Here is an 18,311-nt window from a genome sequence, read left to right as displayed (position 1 = left end):
TCTACAAAGCAAGTTCCAGGACAGCCAGAACTGTTACACAGAGGAACTCTGTCTTGAAAAACCAAAAAGCAACAACAACAAAATGAGTCATTTATTCACCTTAGCAACTCTTTGTGTTATTACTGTTATTCCCAATTTACAGATGGGGAAACTGAGACCAACAAATCCTTCTTCTTTTTTTTTTTTTTTTTTTTTTTTTGGTTTTTCGAGACAGGGTTTCTCTGTGTAGCTTTGCGCCTTTTCCTGGAACTCACTTGGTAGCCCAGGCTGGCCTCGAACTCACAGAGATTCGCCTGCCTCTGCCTCCCAAGTGCTGGGATTAAAGGCGTGCGCCACCACCGCCCGGCAACAAATCCTTCTTAATGTACCGTGTTAAGAGTCTCACAACTAGGGGCTGGAGAGATGGCTCAGAGGTTAAGAGCACTGACTGCTCTTCCAAAGGTCCTGAGTTCAATTCCCAGCAACCACATGGTGGCTCACAACCATCTGTAGTGAAATCTGGTGCCCTCTTCTGGCCTGCAGGGATATGTGCAGACAGAACACTGTATACATAATAAATAAATAAATCTTTAAAAAAAAAAAAAAAAAAAAAAAAAAAAAAAAAAAAAAAAAGAGTCTCACAACTAAAATAGTGGACTTAAAATTTAAGGAGTGTGCCTCAAGGACATGAGCACTTAAATCAGCTAATTGTATGTTCCAGAACATCTCCAGACAATCATAATTTATGCCCATTCACTCAACATAATTCAAAATATGGACTCTAGAAAGTGTCCTCATTTGAATACAAATTATGAACACCATTCCTCTTACCCATGATCATTTGCTCACTCAAAGCCAAGGAACATCCAGTCTATGCAACGGAGGCATCCAAATGACTAGACAAGATTTCCAGGTATACAGTATTTTGAAGGGAATGTGATTATCTGATAATCTCTAGTTTATCCTGAGAATTAAACATGGTATATGAGTTGGTATAGGTTTGATTTGAACTAATAAGTCAGCCTGCATCCTTAAGGTTTTGAAGGCTTGACATATACTGACATAATGTGGCTGAGGCTATGCTTTACATCTTTTGACAGGGAGTTTGGTTTAGGCCTCAACCTTTGGCTCTTGCAGGTTCCCCCAGATCTCCAGAACGAAGTGCTCATCAGCCTTCTGGAGACAGATCCGGATGTCGTGGACTACTTGCTCCGAAGAAAGGCTTCCCAATCCTCGTGAGTATGCCCATTTCCCAGCTTGTGGAGTCACGTTCTTGATGTTCTTCGTTAGTTCCATTTCTAAAGAATATGAATGGTAGCCATATTTGCATGCAGAGTGACACAAATGGAATGTTGACAACTTTGTGGCAGTTCTGATCAATCCACCTAAGCAGAAATGATTTCAGTCTTATCAACTTACCAAAGTCCAAGTCACTTTCCCAGACTTTTCTTGTTTTTTTTCCACTTTCTCTAGAATCTTCAGGAACTTCTGACTTATGTTCACAGGGGGAAAAAAATTCTAAACCACTGGCAAGAAGCTCAAAGGAGTCTAGCAGACACAACCAACCTGTGACCCACAGGCCACATGTGCCTCACAATAGCTAAGAATTCAGCCCAACACAAAATCACCAATTTAATGAAAATGTTACAAAATTTTGTCTTTATAACTCAGTTGTACAGTTCTTGATCATCAACTTTGTCAGTGACAATATTGTGTCCCAATGTTAAAAGTCTAGGCATGTCTGTTAAGAGTCTTGGTAAACACTTAATGCCCTGTAGGCTGCATTGGGGCGAGGGGATCATCTTCCTGGTGCAATTTTACAGGTGGGAGCAATCCATTTCTAAACCACAAGAGCAACCTTTGCTGAGACCTAAGTGCCCATTTGCAATGAGAAGTGTGTACTTTCCCAGCTCTGTCATTACGTATATCTTGTATTGTCTTGATGAAAATGCACACTATCCAAGTTTGCAAGGAGGCAAATACAAGGCATGATTTAAGTTATGGCTTGCCACCATTTTGCCCTAAAAGGAGCACAGAATAGTTTGTTGTTCAGATTTTATGTTTAATCCCAGCAGCTGCTTACAGAGGCAGAGTGTATGAAGGTGTTATAACATTTGGAAAAGCCAAGTAGAGGGATGGCATTGCCACATTGCCACATTAACCAGGAGCACCATCCCCACATAAATACCCGACCATAAATTTAGGATAGGAATTGTTGATGCTGTTCTCTCTTGAGAGTATCATTGTGCTGTGCTTTCAATCCTTAAGTCTAGGACACATTTGCTCATGTTCTAGTGACTTCTAAAGTGAGATTAATCCTAAAACCAATGATATGCCTTAGCCTAATTCAGAGGTTTTTTTTTTTTTTTGGTTTTTCAAGACAGGGTTTCTCTGTGTAGTTTTGGTACCTGTCCTGGATCTCGCTCTGTAGACCAGGCTGGTCTTGAACTCACAGAGATTCGCCCCGCTCTGCCTCCCGAGTGCTGGGATTAAAGGTGTGCGCCACCTCCGCCCGGCCTCATAGCATTTTTTTCTTTTTCAGCCATGGATTTTTTTTTTAAAAGACACAGCTTATTTAGATGTAACTTAGAAAAAAGACATGTTCAGCTACTTCTATAGACTAATACCAAATTTGATTACTTTTCATTTCAAATTATTTCAGGTGATAATAAAAGTATACTATTTAGGGAAATTGAATGAAAAGGAATTCCACATTGTTTAATCCCCTTCTTAACAGGCCAATACATTAAGACCCCTGCTGAATGCAGTTCCCCTCCCATTCCAGTAGTCCAGGGAAGGTCTTGTAATCAGATCACCCTTTCAATGCATTTTAAGAAAAGACTATTTGTATGCCAATCAATTATCAAGGCAATTTCTGGTTCAAGCAAGATACTCTACTTGGATTCAAGTTTCAAGAAACATAAGTAAATGTAAATATATAAGAAATACAAATGGACCTGCATTTCATGGTCTTGTTTTCATATCAGGGAATTGGAACTGCACTTAATTTTTTCCTATATTTCTAACTCTCATCAAGTTATAAATTCTCATTTCTCCCCAACCAATCATATGCTATGAGAATTTTTATAATCTTACTTGTGTCTCTCCTGTGGGCAAGAAACACAGTGATGTATCTATTTGTAAATCCCTCATTAATCTTTGTTTATAACATTTTGTTGGTACATGACAGGAAATCTAGAAAACATATACACAAAGAGAAAAATAACATGGAATTTTTACTGTCCAAATTTCTTATTTTGTGTGGCATTATTTAGATAGGTACATTTTATTCTCAAAAGACCATTGACAGGAATGCAATGTGGTTTCCAAGCATGCTTTTGGTATATAAATGCCAAGGTAAGAACAGAACCTTTCTTTCTCTACTCTTAGGAAGGACAAAGTGCACATATTAAGCCCACGCCGAGCTGTGCAATTGTTCTAGCTTCTTTTGTTGCTATCCTTGTATGAGTGACTCTTTAGGGAAGAGAAGAGGATTAGTTTTGTTTTTCTTTTTGTTTGTTTTCCTCTAGGTACAGGCAAAGAACAGTCCAGAAGGTCGCTAATAATGCCATGATGTAAACTATCGATATTTGTTAAAAACTTTTTTTTTAAAAAGTGGCCTTCTGAGGCTTGAGCTGTAGGCAGTCACTTTAGGCCATAAACATATGCTTCCCAAACTCCTGGTGTATATGGAGCTCTTCAAATCTTGGGAGGTTGCTTCTTCTGAGTCAGTAGGATTGGAGAAGTGGGCTGAGATTCTGTATTTCCAACAAGCTCCCTGTAGTACTGTTGTTACTGGTCCATGATCCACATTTGGAGTAGAGAAAGCTTAAAATGCCAAGGCATTTTCTTAACTTTATGTGCATGCAGATCTTATGGGAGAGGTGTATTATTCATTATATAACAGAATGCAAAATGGCAGGTACTAGACAGGTTTCAGACTCACCTGCCCATTCCAAGTACCTGGGGATTGCAAGGAACAGCTGTGAGTCTCCCCCGTAACCATGGTGTTTGTTCATTTGTTCTGGCTTGCAGTCCAGACATTGGGATTTTCAAAGCTCTCCACATGATTCTAATAAGCAGCCCAAACTCCAAAGAACTGACTCAGATCTACCACTTGGATTCTCTATATTTAAAATACCATGGGGACTTGGGTGGGGTGAGTTTTGACCTTTAACATGTATCCTTGTGTTGATAAAGGAGCAGAACAAATGTTCTGGCTTATAAGTCCATTTGGAGTTTGTAGAAAAGAGGGAGATGTGATTTTTCAGTCTCATAATGGCTTCTGCGGGAAGGAAGAGCTTGGAGTGCACTTGGAAGCGGAGTGAAGATGTAACTGGTTCTGGGTATTCAGATAGCTAGTCCTGGATTTGGTCAAAACAGCAAAGTTGCCATCTGTCTGGGGACAGAATAATGAAGTCAGGTAGATGTCTTAAAATAAAATGCTGCAGTGTGTTGGGGTGACATTTAAATCAGAAAGTAGTGATAAAGGAATACAGTGACAAAATATCCCTGTAATTATAAATTACAGAGACTGTAAATTATAGTACCCCAAAGTGACAGATGGTGCTGGCTACAGCAGTATCCACATCAATTAACCACCTATCAGTTGTGTCTGTGTAATTTATGACACTGCTTTCAAGCTTCAAGTTGAGATTGAGATTTCCCATGTCCCAATTCAACCTTGTTGCTACTTGTTTTATGCTATGGGGTATGTTCATCGATGACTCTCTGACTCAGTTTTCTTATCTGTTAGTTGGAAATTAAACAGTTACTGTGGGTTTATTCTGAATTTCACCATATGGTTCACCATTTAAAACTGCTTACCAGAGAGTTATTGTGTATGAGGCACTATGACTGTGTCCCTTGACATCTATGAGATAGCAGATTGACACAAAATATGGCCCATGAGAACAAGAGGGCATTGGGTCTAAAAACAGAGCTCATTATGCACTGGAGACTTTTGAATTTCTTTCCCCCGAAGCCTCCATTCCCCAGTTCACATACCTAAGTAAAGCTTTAGATTCCTGTGAGGCCAAGTGGAAACACCACAAGATTTAATTTGGAGGGGAAACGAAATAAATTTTCAAAAGAGTGTAAAACCCAGAATGAGAAAATATGTATTATTATTTCTGTTTTGAAAGAGCAGACATTTCGTGATATTTGGGAACTTGGTGTTTTGTTATGATTTGTGTTTTTCTCTTCTGTGTACAACATCATAATTGGGTGAGTGCAGAGTGAATTTATTATCTTTTCATGTGCTCATCCACTTCAGGGTTTAGCTTTCACCAAAGGGGCATGCAAGAGGGGGATTAGAAGAGATTTTCAGTACCAAAGTTGCCAGGCTTATGAGTTTTTCACAGCTTGTCTGGTGTACTTGCTAGAATTATGTGATCTTTTCTTCAGAAGTCCTTAAAACAGACCAGCCTCTCTTTGATTCAGGAATGTGACAATATAGGGGAAGATGGGAGAAAGGTAAACTAAATGTGGGTTGAATGAGGACCTCTAAAGCAAAACAAAGGTGTTGTAGTCGGGTCAGGGCTAGGATGAGGTAAAGGAGGCACCTATCTGGGCACAAAATTTAAGGAAATAAGAACTCAGTCATGAACACTATATTGTAATATAATATTTTATAAAAATCAAATTTGATTCCCTGCCCCCAGACAATGAAAAGGCAAAAGAGCAACATTTTCTAAAGACCAATGTCATACTTATCCACCCAACATGCCAAGTTGATAGTAAAACAAGTGGGCCTGGCCTAAATGGATGCAACCCATCAATCATATTTTCACAAACTCCCCTTTCTTTGTCTCTTTTTAACTGAGACAGTTACTAAGTGTGACAGTTGCTATTGACAAAGTGACAATCTGAAATGATTTTTAGTTAAATTAACCTGAGACTAGACAATGATAACATTGTTTGGAATAAATGATGCATTGAAGCTTAATTCAGTGTTAAGGGTTCCAATATACCTATTTTTCATTTCTTAGTATTATCTTTACTTCTTTAATGTTCTAGGGAGAGAAATGAACCTTACATAAAATTATTTATATCAAAGCGCACAGTTCTGTTTTTCACTGAGGTGCTTCGGACCCCTGGATCTCTGCATAAGGAATGCTTGGTAGAACTGAGCATAAATCACTGTGAACATGGCCTGTAAATCTACAGCTCAGGAGACAGAGTCCAATGGAGCTCAGGATTATCTATGGCATGAAAACTAATTCTAATAATAGTTCTTGTCATTTTCAAATGCAGGCTTCAGAAAACCTAAGGAGCTAGGCATGTAATCTCAGCACTCAGGAGGATCAGGAGCTTTGAGGCTGGTCCTGTCTAGGTAGTAAGTTTGAGGCCATCACAGATTACATGAGAACTTGTCTCAAAACTATAAGCAAACAAAAACAGTAAAGAAATTTTTCTTTCAATCTACCAATCCTCATAGGTGTCCCAGAAATATAATAGTAATTCAACCAAACTAGACAGAGCACTCATTCCTACCCACATGTGAAACAAGAGAAAAGTAAGCCCAATTTAACTGTACTTTGGTAGAAAGTAGACACAAATGAACCAAGCCTATACATATCTACCTTTAAATTTCAGTGTGATTAATTTTGTTAGTGACCTTCACAAAGTTGTTATTCAAATTAAAAAATCGTGACCAGTACATCAAAACCATGGATGAAAACCACTATTCATTCCAAAAGGCAATAGTTAGGAACTGTAAGATGGAAGTCCACCCCATCATAAACCCACTTTCTGCAGTATGAAAGAGTGATGAGGTTTCTTGTAGTTTGTGGTATTTTGTTGAGCTTAGCAAAACAGTACCACAAAGATCATTCATTTTAATCTATCAATCTTCACAATTAAAGGCATCTTTTACCAGTCTGTGGCCTGTTACGTAATAGTTTATAATTTCTGCCTTCTCTTTGCTATGATTTGCTGAATATGGATGCTCCAAAATCTGACTTTACCTATGGCATAACAGCAAAGAATCCTATTGGCTAGCAGTAGCTGGTGGCTTCAATGTTCCTTTCATTCTAGTACCCTGGAAATTATAAAGCATTAAGCCTTTATCTCCCACATGTTTCAGGCAGAGTTTTAGGGAAAACTTTAATTAAGTGCAATATGAAATTCCACAATGAAGGATTTGAAAAACTAGAAGTAATTGTCATAGGTAGAGCAATCTGGGATGGAGGAAGGTTTTACCCCATCCTCCCAGCATTCCAGTGTCTTTACTGTAATCTATAGCCTTTTTATACTTTGGAAAAATATTTATTCAAAGATGCTTTGTCAGGCATCATATAACTAGAAGGAATACAGACAGCATTATTTGACCTTCACCTGTCACTAATGCACTATAACATCATGCAGAGGAAATTAATAAGGACTTAAAATGAAGGGAGAAGTATCCCCAAAGGCCCTGGTATTTATCGTCCAGTACTGGCTTTACCAACTGCTAGAGAAGTGAGATTCACGTCAGCACCTCTTTAGAGAGGTGTTTTTATCCCAAGGGTAGCTTTGCAGCCCCATGCACAGTTAATGTGGGAATCTCCATAATTCCAGGGCTGCTGTGACAATGGATTATTTCCTGGTGCAATTAATAGTTTCTGAGATGAATACAAGCTTTGCATTCCAGCAGACTGAAGTTTACTGATTAAGCGATTGAACCAAGGATGAAGACAACACACATTTGAAATCTCTGTGTTTCTCAGCTAATTAGCTCAGCAATGGGCTGGGCCAGCCACACTGAGGGTTGAACTGGAGTTCTTCATTTATTCACAGAACCAGTTCTGTATTTCCGGCTGCAGTGCAGGCTTCCTCACAGTACCCTGCCAGCGTGTTTACACCCTGACCTGGAGGGACCAGCTAAGGGTGAGAATGTTGATTCACTCTCCATGTCCATCTCATGTTTGGTTAGCTAGGACTGGCCATGCATGCTGGGGATGGTCCTGGGGTTTAAGTATCTAACAGATTACTCTCGCAGCTTCGAGACAAACCCATGTTGTCTGACAGCCCATCTACTCAAAGCCCCTAACCTCAATCTGCTGTACACTAGCTATAAAAAGTAAAGGAGCTGGACACATTTGGACTCGAAACCACATCACTTAGCAATTTATCCAGCCAACAGCCTGTTAAGATCCAAAAACATAGAAAGGCCATACCATGTTTTAGAGACAATGCCTCAGCAATTGTAACCCTCATCAAAGCAAGTCTTTTCCATAAGCAAATACACAAATATCTTAATGTTTACTTAGAACAGTCATCTTAAAGGTGGAGCTCCTATGTGCAAATCAGAGAGAAGACATTTGAGGCTGTTTCATTTTTTTCAGAGATTCCAAAGAGTAGGGTGTTTGTCTCAATCTGGGAATTCTTTTGATGGCTGTTACGCAAATTTGGTTACAGCTCCCTCATCTCTGCTGAGAAAAATAAAATGAAGGGGATATTTTTAAACATTTAAAATGGTAATTAACTATAAATATAAAATATAGCCTTTTATTATTAATTTGCAACAGCAAGTACATGAGTTTAATAAATTTTACAGGGATTTCAAGCCTTACTGCCTGGACTACTAGACAGACAAGATACTTTATCAACTACCTGTTTCTCTTGGTCATTTCTGGTCTTAGATCAGGAACAAAGACAGTCCAGAGTAGCTAAGGGCAAGGCCTACCATATAATGAACTCTAACGGATGTTACTCTTATTACAGTCCAAAGCAGCATGCCACATATTTTTCAAGGTGCTTTCCACGTGTACCCACTTCCTATATTGTACCCAATTCCATGACTTGAATATACCAATGGGGGTAAACCAAAAAGGGAAAGCATTATGTCACTGGATGGGACTGGCTGTGTCCCTGGCTGTGGCACCAGCTACCTAGAGCCCTGTCTACTGTAAAACAGTCTGTTTGCCTCTATATCCAGGATTTATCTTCAACCCTACTACCCCACAGTCAGACTTCATTCCATTATCTGAGTCCTGCACATAGAGGCTGGAGGAGGCTTAAGCATTGGCTGGGATGGGCATACTTCCCCACTTTCTCTACCTGAGGTCCATTCATCCCAAGATCAGGGTCACATATTCACTTCTAGTTGAGCCAACACTATAGCTTGGTCCCTCATTGGTGATCTCTCTCTTGATTTGGCTCTTAGCAGATCTTTAGCTCACTGTCACATGTATGGACTGAGATGGGAAGGAGTGCTTTGTTGTGAGACCCTTAATCATCTTCATGTATCCAAATCTTCTGTAAATACAATCTGCTGGCCTTATCCCAGGGCTTCCATTTCAATAGGCAAAGCTGGCTTCCTGGGCAACAGCATGGCACTCTGAGGGGGCTCCTCTTTGTTGTAGCCACCTCCTGTTGCCATCTTGAAACCTTTCATGTTGTTTAGCTTAGTTTGCAGTGGGTTCCATGATGGATTCAGCCCATTCTGAGTGGAAGGCCTAGAATGGAGCTTGCAAATGCATATTTCCAACTGATACAGATGCAGCCCTACAGGGAGAATATGTCCTCATTTCACAGCTACTAAAGGAACTTTTGCAAAGTCCACTTGAAGGAAAGAGGAAAGGGACAAGGCCACTCTTTCCTCTTGATCTGGTCAGATCCAATGAAAGCAATGAAAATGGAAGAAACACTGGTAGAGCAACAGAAGCCAATGTTGTAATTATTCTTGATCCCCCTTGTTTTGTTTTCTTTTCACCAAACCATTAAGCATGGTATTGCCTGTTCGGCACTTCCCCAAGCACCAATGTAAGTATAATTCCTGTCTATATGCCAGGTCCATTACAAGTGTCTGAAGCATCTTGAAACAGTATGTATAGTGGAAGAGTGTCATAGGAAGTAATCTGAGAGGTGGCAAGAAGGAAAACAAGTTGAGTGTGTGGTGTAAAATATACAGATGCTCTGTAGGGGTCCATGCAGCCCCTTGCACAGGGCTCCGTGTGCTCTGAGCCTTTTAGCCCTCATAGCAGACAGAAATGCATTATTTATTAATACCTCATGGTAACACAGGGTAAAAATAAAAACCCACTCCTTTTGTGGAAACCTTAAACGCTCCCAATATGACGACTTGAGAGAAATTACTTCCCTGATGTCTCTCATTTATACTCATAACTCCTGGCTGAATGTACATTTAGACCATTGCCCTGGATGTTTCTCGTCTGTAGTTTTGGTAAGATGGTGTGTAAGACTTGAGCCAATTTTTTTGTGGTGTCTGTGAACCTTAGTTCCACTAAATGTGACCACTCCCAAAACTCTCCTCCAAATTAAGAGGATTGTACGTTGTTTCAGTTGGGCTCATGAATTGGGCAATGACTTAGACTCTCCTTAAAATATCCCATAAAAGAAGGCTATGAGTTCCCACTATTAGGTGCACAACCATGACTTAATCTTATCAAATAGAGCTAAGACATTCTCATTAATGACTGAAAAGGAAATGTCACCTAAGCAATGGAAACTAATGAAGTCAGCCAAATAATATGATCCATCGCCCTTCTGATTTGGAATTGAAGTCTGTGTTAGTTTAATGCATTCACTTCTTCTTGTGTTTATAGCAAACCTCTCCTAAGAAGAGCCACATCCCATGGTAATAGGCAACAGTTTGTCTGAATTCGTGTTCCCCTGCCTAGAACTAAGGAGAGGGTTTTCTCTTTTAATTATATGCAGTTGTTGGTTCCCTCCCGTTTCCCAGCAAACAGTTAAGTTCTTCTTGATGGTTTTTCCCTTCAAATTCACTGGAGGCCCACACGTCTGGAAAATCAGGCTCATGGCTGTCCTTTGGCTCCTGCCCATAAGATTGTGTGATATCAGTTCAAAGAGGAGGCAAGCAGAGGTCTTATTTATTCTATGTGGGTAGGAAATGTCCTCAGCAAAAGTGCCAGAGCCCTGGCTGCCTCGGGTGACAGGCATGGCATATCGCAGATGCCAGGATGTTTTTCCCCTGGGTACTTAACCTTGCTGGAAACCTGAGATAAAGCTAGGGTCCCTATGAATCCACTTCCTTCATTTTGCATGCTAAAAACAATTTTGGCTAGGAGAGGATGGCTCTGTGTGTGTTTACCTTCTTTAAGACCACAAAGGATTTGTTTTGAAAACTGCAACAAACAGAAAGCAAAGACCAGTAAAGAGAAGCAAATAGGGTAGGGATGAGGGAAGACAGAAGCACACTGTAAAACTTTTAATCAATCTTTGATCATTTTTCCCTTTAAGATGTCAGGGCCACTGTTTTGAGGAAGGTAGAAAATAAAGATTGTTCCAGGTAAGGCTTTGCCCAGTCCCCGTGTTCCTGGTATTCTCCTTTTCCTGTTCCATTTACATTTTCACTGTTATTTCTGTTGCTATGACAACTTATACGTGCATATGTTAATACTATGTGAGATAATGCCATAGATTGTGCTGCAGATGTACTAGTGCCTTGCAAAATCATGTTCTGTGCATTCATATACACTGCCATGTATTTATCTTTTTAGCCATCTTTTCATACATAAACACATATTCCCACCACTAGTATCATTGTCTCCATCACAGGAAGAATATATTTATTTTCTAAGTATGCTACAGGAAACGAAAAGAAGTTTTCCTTAAAGCCACAATGAACTCTAAGTCTGGATTATTTTTAATTCAGGAGATTAAGGAAAGCAAAAAAGAGTCATCTGGGCTGTTGCTTTTTTTTTTTTCCTTGCTTAATCAATAGTGACCCCCAGGGTTTAACTTTTACATTTAATCAAGCATCACTCCATCACTCCGTTGGGCACTTTAGCGGTGCAAGGTGATGACAGGGCTCCATCTCTGTTTATGTCCTATTTTTGTTGTTAAATCTGCTAAATTTTATTGCTCTCCGCCAGCAGGCAGCATTGACGAACACAGGCATGTGTGTCTCCACCCTTCTAGTTGACCTTTGTTTTATACCATTTGTTAGGTTTCACTGTCCTCTGCTGGTTGAACTTTGGCAACTACAGCAGATCTTTATTTCATCCTTTGCCTCCTTTGCAGGCCAACATTTCTTGTTGCGTTTGTTGTGTTTTACTGCCATCTTGTGATCATTTTATGGAAACGCTTTCACATTATTGATGGCGATGTGTTGGAACATTGCTCAAAAGGTATTTCTGTTTCAGCCTCCATATCCATGTACTTGAAATCTGCCATTGACAACTGTATAATGTTTGAATCTGATCATACTTACACACCTATGATTGTCTTATGCCAGGAGCCCTGACATGCTGCAGTCGGAAGTTTCCTTTTCCATGGGAGGGAGGCATTCATCTACAGACTCCAACAAGGCCTCCAGCGGAGACATCTCCCCTTATGACAACAACTCCCCAGTGCTGTCTGAGCGCTCCCTGCTGGCTATGCAAGAGGACAGGGCCCGGGGGGGCTCGGAGAAACTTTATAAGGTGCCAGAGCAGTATACACTGGTGGGCCACTTGCCATCGCCAAAGTCGAAGTCAAGAGAAAGTTCTCCTGGACCAAGGCTTGGAAAAGGTAACTGAAGCTTGGCTGTGACAACCCAAAAAAGTATCTCCCCTCTTGTGGCATGTTACATGGGGTGGGTTATTTTGGACTTGCTGTGGGATGTTCTGTATGTCAAATTGCTCTGATTGGTCAATAAATAAAACACTGATTGGCCAGTGGCCAGGTAGGAAGTATAGGCGGGACTAACAGAGAGGAGAATGGAGAGAACAGGAAGGTGGAGGAGACACTGCCAGCCGCCGCCATGACAAGCAGCATGTGAAGATGACGTAAGCCACAAGCCACGTGGCAAGGTATAGATTTATGAAAATGGATTAATTTAAGATGTAAAAACTAGATAGCTAGAAGCCTGAGCCATTGGGCCAAACAGTTTAAACAATGTAAGTCTCTGTGTTTACTTGGTTGGGTCTGAGCGGCTGTGGGACTGACAGATAACAGAGATTTGTCCTGACTGTGGGCCAGGCAGGAAAACTCTAGCTACATGGACTATCCTCATCAGGCCCTTTGTTGGATGTTTCTTCAATTCAAAGAACATTTACTGAGTGTCTGCTCAATGTTCAAGATAGAAGAAAAGAATGGTTGTTGTCATAGAAGGGCCTTACAACTTCTGATTCTCAAATATCTGTGAAGTGAGCAAATGCTCAAAGGAGCCACTCATTTTCCCAATTGACCTTTTCCTTTTAACGTCCAGGGGAGTCTATGTCCCTGCTGGTGGATTTGGATTGCATATTTGATAGTCTGATGCCACTCAATTACTTCTGTCATTTTCATAAAGGAATGGTTCTGAACCTATCACACAACAAGGCAGTGTGCCAAAACTAGACAATGACAAAAACACTAGACTAGGAGTCAGAATAATGTCCTGCCACTTTCAGCTTGCAGGATCTCAAAGGAATCATTGATCTCCACAGAGGCCTATGGACTCCTGATAAGATAACTAAGAATGGTACCAATGTCTCATGTATTGGATATCATTAGTGAATCTACATACAGTTGTTATGGCAACACTTAGCATGGACTAAGCCCTGGCTAATCTGTGCTGTGTAACCTTGTAGGCACTTGTGATCTCTTGTTACTGTATATCTGGTCTGTCTCATGATCTCCTGATACCCTCTAAGGAATAAAGGAAGGTATACTTCCCAGAAACTAACAAATGTTTGGAGACATCCTGAAGACCTCTGATTCCAAGTCATAATGATGATTTCAACACAGGCTTGGAGGGAGGAAAACTTGAGCTGAATACATCTACTATAGCATCTTGCTACATAGATACATATGCCCCGATTGAGGGGAGAAGGGAGGAGAAAGAAACAGACACAGGAATAAATCTGCTCATGCCAGGACAGTGTCCCTGAGGCGAGTTCAGAAACCAGCACTATTGTCCCTGCATGCCTGTACCTGTAGCCAGAGCCCATGTGGCAATCACCAACTGCCCCCTTGTATGAGTTTCTTATTATTGTTATCACCCACAATGAAAGCAACACCCAGGTCAGCCCTCTTATGTTTTAGGGTGTCAGAAATTGAACTGGTACACAGGGCTGCTGCCTTCTGTTCTGGAGGACCCGAGGAACAATCGGTTTCCTGCCCTCTTCTAGCTTCTGTAGACCGAATCTCATGCCTGTTGCTTCCATGTCTAAAGCTACCGACATAGCAACATCTTTTCTGTTGCATCCCTCTTATAGGGACCCTTTTAATGATATCCAAGCTACCCAGGTCCTCCAGGAGAGTCGCTTAACCTCAAGAACCAGGGAGATATGCCCAGTTTATTTTTAGAGGTTCTGGAGGTTAGGATACAGATTTCAATAGTGAACATCAATTCTGTTTACCAGAAACATGATATGGAAAGAGCATTTTTGTCCATCTCCAACAGAACAAACTTCTTGGAAGGCAATTCCAAATAGTATTGTTTTGCATGTAGTACAACCTTTAATATGATATTTTGTGCCAAAAATGTAATGCTATTGTTTATTGGTTTCATTCTTAATTTTTTCTGTTGTGGACCATTTTATCCTCTTTCCTAGATATGTCAGAGGAGCCTTTCAATATCTGGGGAACTTGGCATTCAACATTAAAAAGTGGATCCAAAGACCCAGGAATGACAGGTGAAGTGCCATTTTTAAACTTCCTTGCATTTACTTTAAAAATGGATTTTTCCCCAGTTCTTACTTGCTATTCTCGTGGTTAACTGCTTGCCAACCATTATTCAGAAAATTCTGAAATGAGAGGGGAAAGGGGACCAAAAAAAAAATCTCTCCGTGGGCTTTCCACCCCACTTGCTAAGCTTGGACAGTAATTCATTGCTCTTCATTTCCTGTAGCCTAAGTTGTCAACAAGACAGTTTAGATAGTTTGGCAGCTCAGCTAAGCCTGTGAGAGTCTAGGAATATGTATGGAGTGGCCACAAAAACGGTGCCACTCTCAACAAGAACCTGCCATTGGTCTTGCTAGGGAGAATTTCTTTCCAGGTAACAATAGCTGAGAGTGTGCTGTACGTTTTCAGCAATAGAGGCAGCAGTAAAAAAGAAAAGATCAAGCCACCAAGCCTCAAGGCAATTGTCCAAACTAACCCCACTTCTTGCCTTTCTGGTTCTAGGTTCCTATGGTGACATTTTTGAAAGCAGCTCCCTGCGACCGAGGCCCTGTTCCCTTTCTCAAGGGAACCTATCCGTGAATTGGCCTCAGTGTCAAGGGAGCCCCACGGGGCTGGACAGTGGGACTCAGGTCATTCGGAGGACTCAGACGGCGACCACCGTGGCACAGTGCAGTGTCCACCTTCCCGTGTCGCGTGTCTGCAGCACTCCCCACATCCAGGGCGGCGGCAGGGGGTCCAGGCAGCCTGCAGCCAGGTCTGAGCCATTTTTGTCCCTAAACAGTACGGAAGACCTGGCCGAGGGTGAGGTGGAAGAGGCCTGGCTGCAAAGCCAGGCCCAGCCTGTGTACCAAAGACCTCAGGAAAGTGGCAGAGATGACAGGCGCCCCCCACCTCCTTACCCGGGCTCAGGGAAGCCTGCCATGGCCTCCTCGGCCCAGCAGCCCCAGGAGCCTCCCCTGTGGAGGCTCCAGAGGCATGAGGAAGGTTCGGGAACAGCTGCAGAAGAAGGAGGCCAGCAAGCCTCAGGAGAACATCCAGCCAGGCCAAAAAAACTGAGCAGCGCCTACTCCCTCTCAGCCTGTGAGCAGGACAGGCAGAACTTAGGGGAGGTCAGCTGGCTCGACTGGCAGCGAGAGCGGTGGCAGATCTGGGAGCTCCTGTCAACTGACAACCCCGACGCCCTCCCGGAAACCCTGGTATGAGCCTGCCCACCAGCAGCTGGAGCCCACCCTCCCAAAAAAAAAAAACAACATCCTCTTCCGGCCCAGACCCGGAAAACTTGTCGATGGACAATTGGACAATTATTCATTTCTATTTTTCTTTTCGTTTTTCCACACTTTGAAAAATCAACACAAGAGAAAGTCAGTCCACTTACAGAGAGACACTCCTACCCTTGCCATTTATGATAAGATTCTATTGCGTAGCCAGCCTTAGGGGAAAAAAAATCCCAAACATGACAATACCCAATCTCAAAACTACCCACATTGGCTCTATATAAGATCAAACTCTTGCTTTGGTATAGCTTAATTGTATTTATGTGTCTTCAATTTTGACTATTGTATATTCTGTAACAGATTATGTATGATAATCAATATGATATATTCACAGAGAAGACGGAACAATTTTAAAAAATCACTGCACTTATATTACACCATGAGATATATTAAGCAACAAAATTCTATAGAATATTCTAGAATATGCACAAGCGGGTTTCTGTGCTTTTTGCCATCGCTTTTTCACGGGGACAGCCCTCTCTTCAATGCCTAAGAAAAATACTAACCAAACAAAACAGAGTGTGAGAAGCCATATTTTTATACAGTGTTGAGAAGCAGAAGTTATAGTCACTGAATGCTTTTTTCATAGTGAACAAGTTTTAAGGAAATATTAAATTTGATATGTTGTGAAATATATTTTTAGAAACTGTTTAGAAAGGACTCAGCAAATCAGAGGAGAAAGGCCGTGCCTAACCGTACTTAAGAACATGTCCATCCCATTCTAGGTTAAATTCAGTTTTATATAGGACACTGATATATTTATAATGTGTAACTTTTATGTATTTTTCAAAACTACAAACTGGAATCCAACTATAAAAAGTTTTAAAATCCAAATGAATACACATTCACATTATACAACACCATTTCCCCCTCTGCCCAGTTATCAATATTAGCCCAATTACAAGCAATTCCTTGTAAAGTAAATCCTATCGGGGGGGGGGCAAAAATCAGCTACATCTTTGCGCTTACATTTGCCAAAGGCTGAGGAAACGTGTCTTCGGTAATTTTATGTGTATTGTAATGTATGTGTTACTATTACCTTACTTCAACAATTTGAAGTGTTACAACTGCAAAACCACTTTTGACCAGCAGGTGGCAGTTTGCTTCAGTATTTTCTGACTTTTTTTCACATCAGAAGGGACAGTGTACTATATACAAAGACGGTTATATATATATATAACGTGCTACTCTTAATTTTCATGTTGGCAATGAAATTTTTCAGTGGTGTTTCTTAAAATTCTATCTTGTGCCATGATGAATAAAAAGTTAAGCAAAGATTCGTTACCAGCCTTTAAATCTAATGAAGGAACGCACGGCCCATTCCAGATAGATAATTCACTACTCACAAGCTCAAGTATATTACATGTTGGCAATTCGATAAATACATGCATACAGTTAGAAAGCTAGTTTTCAAAATAGCTGGTAGCTTGGGGCCATCAATCAGTGATACGGAAAGATGTAGAAATCTACAATGATGTGTTGTAATTAAAGTCTGGTTTTCTTGTCACTGAGCAAGTGATTTCATACCTGACTGACACTTGGGTTTCATGCCTCTTGGGCAGGTGTAACTCAACACAGCTGTTGAAAGTTGTGTCTGCTCCATAGGTCTCAGATGCCTGATTAATTCTAGATATGGACTGCAGTGGCTTGGGGATGAGTTGAATGATCTTTGGGCCCAGTCACTGGGCTCAGCACTTCTGCTGTTGGCTCAGAACACAGAAGATTTGTCTGAAGACCTCAGTTATTCCTTCCAGACCCCATTCAGACCAAATGCTGTTTGATTGTAGTACTCGAGTGGCTTTTCTAGGTCACTAACCTTTCTCCCAATCCTTTGAACTTGACCAAGGCCTGACAAATTCTTTCTCTTTTAATGAACCTCCCTCTCACCATGTTTATACTGTCAAAGTTGTGTTACTTTTAAATCAAATGAATCAAATGAGATATTGAAGGTATAGATCTAAATTTGACAGTGTAGAAGACAGGTCGATATTCATCCCCCTATTTCTTTGCCCACTTATGTAAGTTCTGTGCCCACATCGTTGACTTCTTTCATGAGTTTGTTTCTCAGATGTCTTTATCTCATTGCAAATATGCCACTTTTAAAAGATACATGAGGCCTCCCAAGATGGTTCAGTAAGTAAAGTGCCAGAACCCCCATCAAAGCTGGACACAGTAGCACAGGTGTCTCTAATCCAGTGTTCCTACAGGACATGAGAGGTACAAACAGGAGAATATCCCTGGAAGGACATGGGCCAGCTAATGTGGACTATACAGGAGTGAAGGACAAGAGAGACCCTATCTCCAACAAGGTGGGTGACAAGGACTGACACCCCCAGTGGTCCTCTGACCTTGTTATACGCGTTGTGACCTGCACACACACCCCAACACACACACACACACACACACACACACACACACACACACACACCATTATACGCATCATAGATACAATCTTTTAAAACACATATGAGACCCCAAAACTGTGTAGAAATTGAGGCCGTT

General features: G+C 41.1%; 1 protein-coding gene across 1 annotated transcript in view; it reads left to right on the top strand.

Annotated features, from left to right (window-relative positions):
• The window catches only part of Arhgap6 (Rho GTPase activating protein 6), a 94,501-nt gene extending 77,415 nt beyond the window's left edge, over window positions 1-17,086 (top strand). Inside the window, exons 10-13 of the mRNA XM_059250726.1 lie at window positions 1,117-1,214; window positions 12,182-12,456; window positions 14,466-14,546; window positions 15,037-17,086. Of these exons, the coding sequence (XP_059106709.1) occupies window positions 1,117-1,214; window positions 12,182-12,456; window positions 14,466-14,546; window positions 15,037-15,737 (1,155 nt within the window). The 3' untranslated portion in view covers window positions 15,738-17,086. The remainder of the gene's footprint in view (window positions 1-1,116; window positions 1,215-12,181; window positions 12,457-14,465; window positions 14,547-15,036) is intronic.
• The last annotated feature ends 1,225 nt before the right edge of the window (window positions 17,087-18,311 follow it).

This window comes from Peromyscus eremicus, chromosome X (genome assembly GCF_949786415.1).
Source record: "Peromyscus eremicus chromosome X, PerEre_H2_v1, whole genome shotgun sequence".
NCBI classification, from domain to species: Eukaryota; Metazoa; Chordata; class Mammalia; order Rodentia; family Cricetidae; genus Peromyscus; species Peromyscus eremicus.
Note: the sequence above shows the minus strand (reverse complement) of the source record. Positions and strands in the feature narration are given on the sequence as shown.